The sequence below is a fragment of the Maylandia zebra genome, linkage group LG5 (assembly GCF_041146795.1).
Source record: "Maylandia zebra isolate NMK-2024a linkage group LG5, Mzebra_GT3a, whole genome shotgun sequence".
In the NCBI taxonomy this organism is placed as follows: domain Eukaryota; kingdom Metazoa; phylum Chordata; class Actinopteri; order Cichliformes; family Cichlidae; genus Maylandia; species Maylandia zebra.
In genome coordinates this window covers 2,804,322-2,819,615 of record NC_135171.1, presented here as the reverse complement: position 1 = coordinate 2,819,615, position 15,294 = coordinate 2,804,322, and the positions used below count along the sequence as shown (strand labels likewise).

Genomic DNA, 15,294 nt, shown 5'->3' with positions numbered 1-15,294 from the left:
CGCTGACTCTTTGACTTTATTTATTTTCTGCTGTGTTTTACTTGCATCTATTTGAAAGACTGAGTGTAGACACACAAAATATTTTATTTTATGTGCTGGAATGTGCAGAAAATAGGTTTCAATGTTAAACTAATTTATTCAACTCAGAGAATGTTGCATATAATTAAATTTTTGCTTGATGCATAAAGTTAAAAGATTAAAACTGATAAAACAAGTTAAAAAAAATATACTTTTCCATTTGATTACATTTTGTATGATGGATTATGTAGAAAAAGTAGAATTGGGCTGAAAGATCTATCGCTTTATCACCTATTCAGGTTGTAAATCGTGTTTTTAAAAAGTAACTAAGTAACTAAGTAATTAATTACTTTTGAAAATAAGTAATCAGTAAAGTAACAGGATTACTTTTTGGGGGAAGTAATCAGTAATTGGTTACTGATTACTTTTTTCAAGTAACTTAACCAACACTGGTCATCTCTCCATCAAACTACAGGGTGGTGGTGGTCAGAAACTTGTAAATAACTCATGAAAGAATAAAGTTACGTTGAAACCAAGCACTCCATTGTTTTTCTTGTGACATTACCAATAAGTTTGATGTGTCACAAGGCCCTCTTCCTATTAAAAAAACAAAAGTTGTATCCAAGATGGCCGACTTCTAAATGGCCCCCATGGTCACCACCCATCTTGAGGAGTTTGCCCCCTCACATATACTAATGTGCCACAAACAGGACTTTAACCCTCTGGGGTCAAAATCACATGACCAATTTAAGACGACACAGCTACAAGATGCAGCACGTCAGAGTCTCCATTTCAACTTGGGTCGAAAGTACGGACTTCAAACTATATAGCAGTTTCTGAATTGTGTCGATGGGCCACGTAAAACCAGAGTTATGATAAAAAATACACGCGCTGTTTTTTTCTGAACAAACCAGTGGCGTTTACAGTGGGAAGAACGGTAAAAACTGCGTTTTCTACAGACAGCGCTAGCAAAAACGCTCCCTTTGCGAGCGAAAAAAGAAAAAAAAACACCCCTTCCCTATTGGTGATAGAGTTTACCATGTCAGCCAATCAAAAAAATGATAAGGCAACATGTGGCACTTGGTTGTTAAGGGAGAAGGGAAAGTTTTTAGGAGTGACACCCGTGACGGAAAGCGGGCGAGCGAAAGACAGAGAGAGAGCGAGTTTTCATATGTGAGACATTAGTGATGTTTAGCGTGTTTGGAGGCTGTAGTTAGTGTGTTGTGTAGTTATTGTCTTGTATTGAGTGTCAGGTAGACTGCTGAATTTCATATTTGCTTTCAAAAAGCCGTCAAAGGAAGATTAGTGTAAACGCTGTTCCCGCATGGAAAACTGGACTGATGCACCTCCTGCTGTCAGACCTGCAGGGTTTAGGCCTGTGGTATGCTCCTCTGTCTTATACTGAACACAAACTACATTTTTTGGACTGGCACAAATAATTTGTGTGCCTTCTTATTTGATGTAGAACACCTGATTGTTCTGTAAATAGATTTAAATGGTTATATAAAAAACGCCTGAGGCCTTGGCTGCATTTTTAGGTAAATAGTACCATATAACTTTGTTGTTTGCAAAACTTGTGCATAATGTTTAGAAATGTACAATTTCTATTTGCATTTCAAGTTATGAAAATGATTCATTAAACATGTTTGTGGGTTTTACAGTAAAAAATATAACTTTTGTTCTACTTGGATTTTGAATTTTTTGTCTGAATTTAGATCAACTGTGCTAATATAGTATACCAAAATGGAAAAATAACTCAAATTTCAGATATTTGAGGTTGTGCTGAAAATAATGATACCAAACAAGGCAAGAAAACCATATTTTAAAGGTGAAATATAGAGGTAAAATCAAAAGTAGTCAAAAACGGCCAATTATACCCTGGACCCCAGAGGGTTAATATCACCAACCATTCCCATTTTATTACGGTGTATCCATATAAATGGCCCACCCTGTAGAAATCCAATAAACTGGTCAGGTTCTATGCTATTTTGTCACCTCCTTGTCTATTTCTCTCCCTTTTTCTCTCTCTTTCAGATAACTTGTGCAATGGGAAGTTCCACAAACACTTGCAAGACCTGTATGCCCCCCTGGTAGTCCGATATGTTGACCTGATGGAGTCTTCCATTGCTCAGTCTATTCACAGAGGCTTTGAAAGAGAATCATGGGAACCGGTTAAGTAAGGACATCTTTATTTAATTTACCTTTGCTAATTTTTTCTTTTTCTTGAGGATCAAACCATATTGATTGGCACACATCCATTAGCCTTGCTTTGTAGTCCTTGTCAGCAACTTTTGTAGCATAAGAACATGCTTATTTTTTAATACATAAAATTCATTTAATCCATAATACATATACAACTGAGTTTATACAGAAAATTTCGTCTGTTTCTATGCTCACAGAAACAAGTCTGAACCTGATTTCAGATTTGCTTATCCCACAAGTGCCTTATGCAATTATATGTCTCTTTCCACACTCCTGCCACAGATACGGTACTTCACGTTCTCCCTATAATTCTATTGTGTAACACCAGTAACGACCATCTCTTATCTGCACCACATTTCCACCACTGTCAAAAGTTTTAACTCATCACCTTGAATCTTATTTTATGGAACAGGAAGATGCTCCAGGGAGCCAAGGCTAGCAAGTAGTAGATGAAGGACGGGGCAATTATGTTGATGGGCCAAAAATGTCAGTGTGAAATGATGCAGACAACTCAGGGCAAGACAGTAAAACTCTGACCTTAAGCCCTAAGCAGAACTGCACATTACTGTGTATGTTCCTGATAAAAGTTTTAACTATGCGTCTATTGAATTTTAGTCTTGTAGACTCCACATACATTTAGGCTCAGCCCATGGATTAAGGGCTGGGATAGGGGCTCAACATGGGCCCTACCCTGGGCCTTGCTTCAGGGTGAGGCCCCAGTATGTGTACTTCAGGCAAGGTTTCCTGATTCCTTGTTCTCATCATCAGAGGGTTCTTTTCTTTAATCACGATCTTCAGACCTTGGCAATATTAAGTGGAATATATAGATAGTACCCTTTAAATGTCACACTGGAGCAGTAGTCCCCCTTTTCAATGAAGGGGTTAGGAAGCTGTGCTTTAACATTGGGGGACCACAATTGTTAGGAAATTACATGCCTTCTTATGAATGCAATGCAAAGCTTGTTCTGTATTTCTGGCAAACGGTCAGGCATGTTCATGTCAGGTATTGCACTCAGTCTGCAAAATCTACAGATTATGATATTAAGTGTACTGAGGTATTAGTAGACAGGTGGCACGAGACCCACAGGCTCAAGCAACATAACACCTACAGCTCAGGCTCAGGTAGTGTGGTACTCACAAGCTCAGGGTCCAGCAACTGGGGCTGCATCACACGGCATGTAGTCTCCTCAGGCTGGGGCTGCTCAACAAGGGTTCCACTGGTTCTGAAGCCTTCTAAGCTCTGGGAAAACACAATGAGCAAAGCAGAAGAGAGACGCTTTATATGCCACTATCTAGGGGCAAGAAAGTACAATAATAAAGGTTAAGAGTGGGTTAAGGGTTAAGGTCTTGCTCTTCCATTCTCCAAAACCAGAATCAAATTCACAGTTGAAGGTAAAGTTGACGCGTTGAGGCTAGACTAGCTCAACCAATCAGGGGAGAGACTTGCAGAAACACTGTTCGGCCAGGGCCGTAACAGAGGAATATCAGGATGCGGAGGCTATGGCTGCACAAGGAACAAGCCACACTGGAATGGTAAATGGATTGTGTTAAGAAATAAATATATATTCTTAATGCTTATTTACTGACTATATTGTTTTATGTATTTTAATAATAGAGGCCTTTATAAACAAGGCCCAGAGTTGACAAAGAACTAGGTCAGAGGGTGACAAGTTGCCCTGGCAACAGACTTTAGAAAGGAGAAGTAAAGAGAAGGGGAAGTTTAGTGCAGAGCTGCACAGGAAGTAAGACACAAAGAAAGAGCAACTGGTACCATACAAGGAGTTTTTTTGATCGAAACTTAGCGTGTGACGTAGCCAAACTATACATATACACATTCACCTTGTGATTTTGTCAGAGCTGCGGATGTGTGCTCGTGCTGCAGTTCTCCATTTCCGTAAATGTAAAATCAAGATCATTTTTTGAGTTTTGACCACACTGGGTCCAGTTTTTCTTTTTTCGCCAAAAGAATTTAAAGAACTAAATTTAATAATTGGTGCCGTGACCCGGATTCTTTTGCGGCTGAGAGGATAGATTGGCTTAAGGTGGGATCTGATATGAGGCGAACAGGAGACCGGTCTAAAAGATTTAAAGGTAAGCACAAGCCTGTTCAAGGAAAACGCAAATTTGTGCATATTGGATGAATTCTAAATGATCTGTTTGCCGAATGGAAGATCCTTAAATTGGCTCAGGAGTGGTGAAATTAAAGTAAATTATAAAATCTGTTAAGTAGATTTCTGGTGAAGACCCTTATGAAGAGAACATCGAGGGAACAGTTTTACCCTGCCCGGGATAGGGTTACCGAAGCCCCGCCCTGGAGCCAGGCCCGGGGAGGGTGCCCGAGGGCGAGCGTCTGGTGGCCGGGCCTTAGTCCATGGGGCCCGGCCGGGCACAGCCCGAAGAGGAGACATGGGCCCATCCTCCCGCAGGCCCACCACCCGCAGGAGGCACCATAGGGGTCGGGTGCATTGTGTGCCGGGTGGCGGCCAGGAGCGGAGGCCCTGGCGGACTGATCCCCGGCTGCCAAGACTGGCAATAGGGACATGGAATGTCACCTCTCTGGTGGGGAAGGAGCCTGAATAAGTGCGTGAGGTTGAGAGGTACCGGCTAGATATAGTCGGGCTCACCTCTACGCATGGCTTGAGCTCTGGAACCAGTTTCCTGGAGAGGGGCTGGACTCTGTCTCAGTCTGGAGTTGCCCCTGGTGAGAGGCGGCGGGCTGGGGTGGGTATTCTAATATCCCCTCGACTTGCTGCCGGTACGTTGGGGTTTTTCCCGATGGATGAGAGGGTTTGTTCCCTGCGCCTTAGGGTCGGGGAACGGGTCCTGACTGTCATCTGCACTTATGCGCCGAGTCTAGCAGAGGCTCCCGTCCGCGAGATCTTCAACGCACACCTCTGGCAGAGCTTCAACAGCATTCCAAGGGAGACTGGGGACATTGAGTCCGAATGGACCATGTTCAGCGTCTCCATTGCCGAAGCTGCTGCATTGAGCTGCGGTCGCAAGGTGGTTGGTGCCTGCCGTGGTGGTAATCCCCGAACCAAATGGTGGACACCAGAGGTGAAGGGAGCCACCAGGCTGAAGAAGGAGTCCTATCGGGCTTGGTTAGCCTGTGGGACTCCGGAGGCAGCCGACAGGTATCGACAGGCCAAGCGGAATGCGGCTCGGGCAGTGGCTGAAGCAAAAACTCGGGTGTGGGATGAGTTCGGGGAGGCCATGGAAAAAGACTTTCAGACTGCCTCGAAGAGATTCTGGCAAACCGTCAGGCGTCTCAAGAGGGGAAAGCGGTGCTCTACCTGCACTGTGTATAGTGCTGGCGGAGCACTGTTGACGTCGACTGAGAAAATTGTCAGGCGGTGGAAGGAATACTTCGAGGACCTCCTTAATCCCACTGACATGTCTTCCGAGGAGGAAGCAGAGTCTGGGGATAAGGGGAGTGACCCGACAATTTCCGGGGACGAGGTCACTGAGGCAGTTAAACAACTCCTTGGTGGCAGGGCCCCTGGTGTTGATGAGGTCCGCCCCAAGTTCCTGAAGGCTCTGGACGTTGTAGGGCTGTCCTGGTTGACACACCTCTACAATGTTGCGTGGAGATCAGGGGCAGTACCTGTGGACTGGCAGACCGGGGTGGTGGTCCCCATCTTTAAGAAGGGAGACCAGAGGGTGTGTTCCAACCACAGGGGGATCACACTCCTCAACCTCCCTGGGAAAGTCTATGCCGGGGTGCTGGAAAGGAGAGTTTGTCCGCTAGTCGAACCTCGGATACAGCAGGAACAATGCAGTTTTCGTCCTGGTCGCGGAACACTGGACCAGCTCTTTATCCTCTCCAGGATACTTGAGGGCGCATGGGAGTTTGCCCAACCAGTCTACATGTATTTTGTGGACTTGGAGAAGGCATTCGACTGTGTCCCTCGGGGTGTCCTGCGGGAGGTGTTGCGGGAGTATAGGGTGTCTGGCCCATTGCTACGGGCCATTCGATCCCTATACAACCGTTGCAAGAGCTTGGTTCGCATTGCCGGCAATAAGTCGGACTCGTTCCCGGTGGGTGATGGGCTCCGCCAGGGCTGCCCTTTGTCACCGGTTCTGTTCATAATTTTTATGGACAGGATTTCTAGGCGCAGCCAAGTGGCGGAGGGCTTTCACTTTGGTGGCCTCAGAATCTCATCTCTGATTTTTGTGGATGATGTGGTTCTGTTGGCTTCATCGGGTGGGGGCCTCCAGCTCGCACTGGAACGGTTCGCAGCCGAGTGTGAAGCAGCGGGAATGAGGATCAACACCTCCAAATCTGAGGCCATGGTTCTCAGCTGGAAAAACGTGGAGTGCCCACTCCAGGTCGGGGATGAGTTCCTGCCCCAAGTGGAGGAGTTCAAGTATCTCGGGGTCTTGTTCGCGAGTGATGGGAGAAGGGAGCCGGAGATCGACAGACGGATTGGGGCTGCAGCTGCAGTAATGCAGACGTTGCACCGGTCCGTCGTGGTGAAGAGGGAGCTGAGTGTAAAAGCGAAGCTCTCATTTTACAGGTCGATCTACGTCCCTACCCTCACCCATGGCCACGAGCTGTGGGTAGTGACCGAAAGAACGAGATCGCGGATACGGAAGCGGCAGAAATGTGCTTCCTCCGAAGGGTGGCTGGCCTCTCCCTTAGAGATAGCGTGAGAAGTTCGGCCATCCGGGAGGGGCTCGGAGTAGAGCCGCTGCTGCTCCACATCGAAAGGAGCCAGCTGAGGTGGTTCGGGCATCTGACAAGGATGCCTCCTGGGCGCCTCCTGGGTGAGGTTTTCCGGCCATGTCCCACCGGGAGGAGGCCCCGGGGCAGACCCAGGACACGCTGGAGAGATTATATCTCTCAGCTGGCCTGGGAACGCCTTGGTGTTCCCCCGGATAAGTTGGAGGAGGTGGCTGGGGAGAGGGAGGTCTGGGCCTCTCTGCTTAGGCTGCTGCATATCGCACAGCCCTACCTTAGTGTATGAAGAAGACTCTCCATTTACATGAACAAATTGGAGTCTATTAGATATGATAAAAACCACTGCAGTGCAGTACCTGTAATACCTACAGCATGCTCTAATCGCGCTAATAGGATATTATGGTCAACAGTATCGAATGCTGCACTGAGGTCTAGCAGGACAAGCACAGAGATGAGTAAGAAGATCAGTTGTAACATGCCTCAAAATTTGTGGGCTAAGTAACACTAAACTCAGTTTATGTATTAGGATATACAGGGACACAGGATACATTCTTGATATCAGCTGAGGCAAAAACAATTAACTTATTTGTATTAATTGCTTGCTCAGAAACGCAACAGTATCAGCATCATTATTTTTAACATTTGCCAGCACTCAAAGAGCACACAAGATGAAGTACATCTTACTCACAGTGGAGATGAGTTTAATCGTAATGTCTACATGTATTTATATGTATAAGATTCTACTGCATGTCAAATCGCAAACAGATTATTATTTTATAAATTTTGCAAGTCTGTGTTAATTTTTGAGCAGCTGTAAATGTAGCTAGCTATTTTATTATATCTAATAAAATATACTATTTTATTATATCATGCTATTTTATTAGATATAGAAAAGCTGGAGCTTAATAGGCCACAGCTCAAAGGAACAGTATTGACGTGTATGCAGTAGCGTTTTTTGATATGGGCGACATATTAAAAACCAGCCAGAGCGGCATTGTGGTGGGGGCGGCATCACGGGTATTGGCAAAAAAAGTTGCTCATACTCATGCTGCCCCGACATCATGCCAGCGCATTTTGGGGATGGCATAGGCACCGATCTGTGTTCTTATGCCATTTGCTGGGAGTAAGGGCGCCCTCCGTTTGCCTGCTGCTTGCGGCACAGGAAGGAGACGGCGGGGCGGAGGGGGATTCTCTGGCTGGCTGGAGCACCATCTAATAACCAACTTCCAAAATAAAACAAAATAAAAACAAACCAACAAACACCAGACATTATGATACAGACTTATAATTTGCACCAATGTTTTTTTTTAATTCTATACGTGAAAAGTGAGCGTGGGAGCCGTCGGTGTGCCTGCTCGCTGCTGAAGTTAAAGTAAACTTTATTGTCATCTCCGCTATATACAGTACAGTGTATAGAGAGACGAGACGATGAGGATCCAGTTACAGCAGTGCAAGTAAACAAACAATAAATATAAGAAGAGTAAGAAAATAAATATACACTTTAGGACTCGGGGTAAAGGGATCAATAACAATTTAAAGTTTATAATTTACAGTTTGATGATTTAAAGTCTCACACACAACCTGTCGAAAGGAGGGGGGGGGGGCTGGTTCCAAATAGAGCACATTTCATTCATAATGTTGTAAATCCAAGGACATTATGTATTCATGATTGAAATCCTGGATTGTGCAAAATCCCAGAAATAAACCCTAGACAACACAAATCTGTGAACTAAGGTGTTGGTCTATTAGGTTATGTTGTGGTGATCCTCGGGTTGGGGGATGGGTGTTCATACTGGAGTGCAAAATTAAAACTAATGGAAGAAGAACGAGAAAAGTTCAAAGCCATCAGGTGCTCAGATTAGAAAAAAGAGAAAAGAAGAGGAGGAGAAACGAGCAAAAGATACAGGTAAGCAGATGTGTGATTGGATAATGGCAGGTTATGTATCCTGAAACAAACACAATCAGAATGCTTGATTAATCTTTAAGGAAATTATGTGGGTTACAGTTTCTCCAAGAATGGTAAAAATAGTAGCAATAACAAACTAAACTCCAAACCAGGGGTCGGCAACCTTTCTGATGATGAGTGCCATCTAAAATTTCCTCAGAAGTCAATGTGTCATATAATTGCATTAGCAATAAATTTAATAACGCTCTATATGAACAGTTACACACTATATAGAACAACTTTATAGAATTATATTTGTTTGCAGATGTAGGCAGCTATCAGCGAATAGTTATCAGCTGTTTGGAAACAACAAAGACTTTTTATCCATAACAGCAAATGAACTGAACAACAGAAAATGCAAATGCTATTTATGGTCTCCTCACAACAATGATAAGAAAAATAAACTGGGCCAATATGACATGTTTGTTGATACAGAGACACACATGTTAATGTGATCTCTGGTCTCCCACTCAGAGACACAGGTCTCCCAGTGTCCAGCATTCAGAGGCTACCTGAGGACTCACACAGACATGTAGAGCCAAATACTGTCAATAAGGCCTCTACAATGTTCTGAAGACAGTTAAACCTGTCAGGTAGTGATGTCCAGCAGGTGAACATGCAGCTCCATGAACACGCACAGCTGTGGATTCCAGCTGTGTTCGTAGTTCTGCAAACTTTGACCCCACAGAGTCGAGCTTTTCAGTTCAATCAGCTGCATTTCGATGTCCTCTTTGTCCAGCCAGTTAATGCGAGACAAATCCAGCTGACAAACCTTTCTGGTTTGATCAGAAAAGAAAACATTGGTCCAAACACCTGAAAGTCCCAAAAACACATTGTGAATTCTGTCTCGAGTCTACAGATGTATCCGTGGTGCTGATGCTGCGCTGAGCGGACAGCTCCTGAAGTATTTGAAGTGTCGAAATGTGGAAATTTCAACATCGCTTGAAAAGACTGCCAGTTAGCAACGTCAAAAACATTCCAGAGTATAAAAGAGCGTGTATAAAAAGGGTGTAACTATTGCAGTTTTTACAGTGTATTACACGGAGGAGTTGTACAGTGAGATGGCCACAGGAAGGAATGATTTCCTGTGTCGTTCAGTGGTGCTTTTTGGTAATCTCAGTTTAGCCAGTATGTCATGGAGTGGGTGTGAGGTATTATCCATGATTGTCCTTATCTTGGACAACATCTGCTTCTCAGACACCACCCTAACGGAGTCCAGCTCCATCCCCAACACATTACTGGCCACGTGGATCAGTTTATTTAGTCTGTTGGCATGTGTGACCCTCAACCTGCTGCCCCAGCATGCAATAGCAGAGAGGATAGCACTGACCACAACAGAGACACAACAACATAACATTAGTTAGTAGGGATAGTGAAAATTTCTGTTTATGTTTGTTAGTCACTTGGCTATGATAGTAAACAGTAGACACTGATGTAGCTTACTGAATCTTTTGGACTGTGTTCAGCACAATATTAATTAGTCATTGTCAATTGTTGATTTGGCCTGTTCTCATTGTATAACGAATTATAATGGTTGTTTGTTAGCTGTTTGCATTCCATGTGTACTCGCTGTCTCTCTCTCTCTCTATATATATATATATAGAGAGAGAGAGATATATAGATATTAATATATTATATAGATATAGATATATTAAGAAAGCCCAATATTAAGAAAGCCCAGCAGAGGATGTACTTCCTGAGGCAGCTGAAGAAATTCAACCTGCCAACACGGACGATGATGCAATTCTACACTGCAATCATCGAGTCCATCCTCGCCTCCTCCATCACCGTGTGGTACGCTGTAGCCACTATCAGGGACAAACAGAGACTGCAGCGTGTTTTGCGCTCTGCTGAGAAGGTGATTGGCTGTAGACTCCCATCTCTGCAGGACCTGTACACCTCCAGGACACTGGGGCGTGCAGCTCGGATCTCAGCTGACCCTTCTCACCCTGGACACAGTCTGTTTGACCTGCTCCCCTCAGGCAGGAGGCTCCGGTCCATTCGCACCAGAACCTCTCGCCATAAGAACAGTTTCTTCCCCTCTGCTGTTGGACACATGAACAATAACCTTATGACTGTTCCCACCACTAACACATGACCCTACGCTGTGTTCACTGCATCATTCCATGTTTGGCACTGATCACCACCTGCACTCATGTATATATCATGTATATATCTATCTATCTACTTAGCACTTTTAATTCTTATTCTCATTTTTATTTTCATGTCCATTTAAGCTTAATTTATAACAGTATTTCTAAAAGTATGTTTGCACTGAAGCACCGCAGCAATTTCCTAATGTTGTAAACCCGCTCAACATTTGGCAATAAAACCCTTTCTGATTCTGATTCTGATTCTGATATATACAGTGGCTTGCAAAAGTATTCGGCCCCCTTGTTTGCCCAGGGCATCATAAAGGCTAGGACCGCCATTGCGTGTATGGATATTAGAAACAACACTAGATGGTCAAAGTGCCAGCTACTGGTTGAGAGAGAAGTATATCAAGACATTAGGAATAGCCTGAGCTGCTCTTAATGTCTCACACTGCTGAAATGCTTGGCACTGCACAAAGTTAATTTTGCATGCATAACTTTCATCGCATAACATTTCTTTCATAGAATAAAATACTATGTTGCATCAGAAAAACTGCACTTAGTAATATTGCACTTAAGGGAGACTAGACAAAGGCTACCATGGTATATTGGATATGTGTGTGTCTGTTTGCACGTGTGTCTGCAGAGACCATGTTGTAGACTGACAGCAGTATGAAGGAAAGACCTGCGAAATCTCTCCGTCCCACACCATGGGTGCCGCAGCCACTGAAGGAGCTGCTCAGTGCTGTCACAGTCTGCTGCATGGGGTGGGAGATGTTGTCCAACAGGGATGGCAGCATAGCCACCATTCTCCTGTCACTCACCACCTCCACTGGGTCCAGAGGGCAGAACAGAGCTGGCCCTGTGGATCAGCCTGTTCAGTCTCTTCCTGTCCCCAGCAGAGATGCTGCCGCCTCAGCAGACCACACCGTAAAAGATGGCTGAGGCCACCACAGAGTCATAGAAGGTCTTCAGGAGTGGGCCCTTCACGCCAAAAGACCTGAGTCTCTGCAGCAGGTACAGCCTGCTCTGCCCTGTCCAGTAGAGGGCGTCTGAGTTATGAGTCCAGTCCAGTTTATTGTTCAGATGAACACCAAGGCACCTGTAGCTGTCCACAGTCTCAATGTCCATACCTTGGATGTTCAGTGGTTGCAGTGGAGGATGTTTGTGCCTGTGGAAGTCTACCATCAACTCCTTGGTTGTTCAAGTGTTGATTCTTAGGTAGTTCAGCTGGCACCAGTCCACAAAGTCTTGGGTCAGTCCTCTGTACTCCTTGTCGTCCCCTATCAGTGATGAGGCCGACTATTGCAGAGTAATCAGAGAACTTGTGCAGGAAGCACTGGGTGGAGTTGTGGGAGATGTCTGCAGTGTAGATGGTGAAGAGGAACGGAGCCAGAACCGTTCCCTGTGGGGCCCCCGTACTGCAGACAACACTGTCTGACACACAGCCCTGAGGTCTCACATACTGTGGTCGGTAGGTGAAGTAGTCCAGTATCCATGTTGTGAGGTGATGGTCCACTCCTGAGTTCTCCAGCTCAGGAGTTCAGAATATACCAAAGTGATCCACTGTCCCCACCATTGTGGATGCATATGCATCAACCCCTTCAGCCAACCCATTGCAAGGAGATGATGTGGCTACAGATTGAGGAGCCAGGCAGTACTTAGGAGTACTGAAGAGTTTCAGTCAGGTTTCAGAGCTCATCACCAGTGTTGGTCAAGTTACTTGAAAAAAGTAATCGGTAACTAATTACTGATTACTTCCCCAAAAAGTAATCCCGTTACTTTACTGATTACTTATTTTCAAAAGTAATTAGTTACTTAGTTACTTTTTTAAAACACGATTTACAACCTGAAGAGGTGATAAAGCGATAGATCTTTCAGCCCAAATCTGCTTTTTCTACATAATCCATCATACAAAATGTAATCAAATGGAAAAGTCTCTTTTTAAAACTTGTTTTAGCAGTTTTAATCTTTTAACTTTATGCATCAAGCAAATATTTAATTATATGCAACATTCTCTGACTTGAATAAATTAGTTTAACATTTTAAACCTATTTTTTTTTTTTTTTTTTTTTTTGCCTGTCCCGTTTGGCTCTTTTGCCATCAGAATTGTTGTCTAAAGGCAAAGAAAGATGCCCAACGGATTTACTTTACCAAATTGACCATCCCAGCCTTGCCGTAATGGTCCACTTGATTCACCTTTTATTGTTCATTTTATTTTTACTTACTGAATACGGGACAGACTTGACTGGGGGAAAGAAGGGGAGAAAGAAAGAGGGAAAGAGAAACAGCTGAGAAGAGGGATGGGGGAGAAGGGCAAAAAACAAAAACCAACAGAATGAGCAGGAAAAAAAAAGAAGGAAAAAAAAATGCATATATCGATCACGTGGATCACCTGCTGAGAAAGAAAAAAGAAAACAAGCAGAAGAGAACAAGAGTAATAGAATAAACAACATCACAATGATATATGGGAATATGACAGTAAATACTAAATATTAAACATTATTGTGCAGCACATAAGATCAACAGAACACAGTGTGCTTTTAGGTAGGAGCCAAAAAGGGTGTAGTTTGTGTGTGTGAGCACCCGTGTGTACACCTGTGAGCATGGACGCGCTTGTTTTTTTTTTTTTTTAAAGGTTCCTTCATGTAATGATCTGCTAGAGGGTGTGGGGGGGCCACAGCCCCATCCTCCAGGGCATGAAGCAGGTATGGAGGAGATCAAAACTCCAGACATCCAGAGGCCCCCAGAACACAAGAGACCAAGGAAGACCAACAGAGGGGCAGCCGCGCCACTGTCCCAGAAAGAGCTGAGGAGAGTCCCAGATGAGGGCTCACTCAGCAGCCGCGGAGCAGAAGCCAGGGGGGGTTGCAGTGACGCGCCCGTGAGCTCCGCCGGCAGCCAGCCGTGCCTGAGTGACTGAGCCCCAGGCCGAGAGGCCGGGGGCACCCCACCTCCGAAGTTAAAACCTATTTTCTGCACATTCCAGCACATAAAATAAAATATTTTTTGTGTTTACACTCAGTCTTTCAAATAGATACAAGTAAGACACAGCAGAACATAAATAAAGTCAAAGACTCAGCGGTCCTGTTGCTCTATTTTCACCTGTAAAGCAGGAGTGGGGTAGGCGGAGGGTTACCCTGGTGCAGGTGTGCCGCGGTCAGTTGAAGAATTCGCGAGTTTCTCTGTGAGTTTCCCGTCACGTCGTAGCGCACTCTTTGCTTGCTTGGAAGTTTAGGGGTTTTTTCACTGTAAAAAGAAGTTTTCTTCCCACGCACAACGGACACTAATGTTTTGTTCACTTTTTATGGAATCAAACTCAAAGTAAGGTCAGTACTTCCACGCTTTAAACGCTGCACGCTCATACTCTCTCCCACAATCGATATGTGATCCATTGTTGATCTGCACACAGCTGTTGTCACCAACAGCGCACTCGCTTACATGAGACATTCTCGCAAAACAATCACAATTTTAGTAACGCTGTAACGCAGCGTTCCTACGGGAAAGTAACGGTAATCTAATTACCGTTTTTGCAATAGTAATCCCTTACTTTACTCGTTACTTGAAGAAAGTGATCAGATTATCGCCCATCTCTGGACATGATCATATTAATATATAACAAACTATGCTGTAAACAATTAATGTTGTTCCGAAAAGCATGAGGTGGTCAATTCTGTAGCAAGTTGTGTCTATGAAAGTGTCCAGTGCCAGTATATGTAGGAATTAGCAGCAGCTTCCAAGGCTTGATCAACCTCCATTGCTACAGAACAATTTAAATTGTTAACCTATTTTGTGTTTACTGAAAAAGGCTTTTTTGTATTATTCTGAAATGTACGTTCAGTTTTGAGTAACCTTACCTTTTTTTTGTTTTTTTTTACCTCTGGCACTTCACCACTTACCTTTGTACGATTTCAAGCTGTTCATTGGACTTGAACAACTTGAGTTGCAATAAATAACTGGAAAAATTGGGGTGTTGTAAAACTTTTGAGCAGTTGTTTACATGTGGTAAGAGTGAAAAACAAAACATGGTGTTCGGGAAAGTAGTCATTATTCCATTTCACAGATAGTTGCAAAATGAAAGCAGTCTCTCCCTGTGCTTTCCTCATCATTACATCTGTGTGCTGCCTTGTGGGAAGCAATGTCCATCAACAAAGCACATAACTGTGTAGTGGTTTTCTTTTTGATGCTAGTATTTTCTTGTCTGCTAATGAATGTAGTAACCTGGCAGAATTTTTTGGCCTCAGGAGTGGTTAGGACAGTATAACTAAAGTGCAACTTTAATGTATTTTCACCACCCATTCAGGTTTTCTATTAATATGCCATGTTAGTGCTACCATTAAAAGACCTAGATGTAA

The 15,294-nt window shown here is 44.1% G+C and overlaps 1 protein-coding gene across 3 annotated transcripts in view; it reads left to right on the top strand.

The window, feature by feature from the left end:
- cadpsa (Ca2+-dependent activator protein for secretion a) overlaps positions 1-15,294 on the top strand; it is a 348,666-nt gene that overhangs the window by 249,510 nt on the left and 83,862 nt on the right. For all 3 annotated transcript variants that reach the window (XM_076883644.1, XM_004572172.5, XM_076883645.1), the window contains one exon: positions 2,053-2,194. In XM_076883644.1, the coding sequence (XP_076739759.1) occupies positions 2,053-2,194 (142 nt within the window). The remainder of the gene's footprint in view (positions 1-2,052; positions 2,195-15,294) is intronic.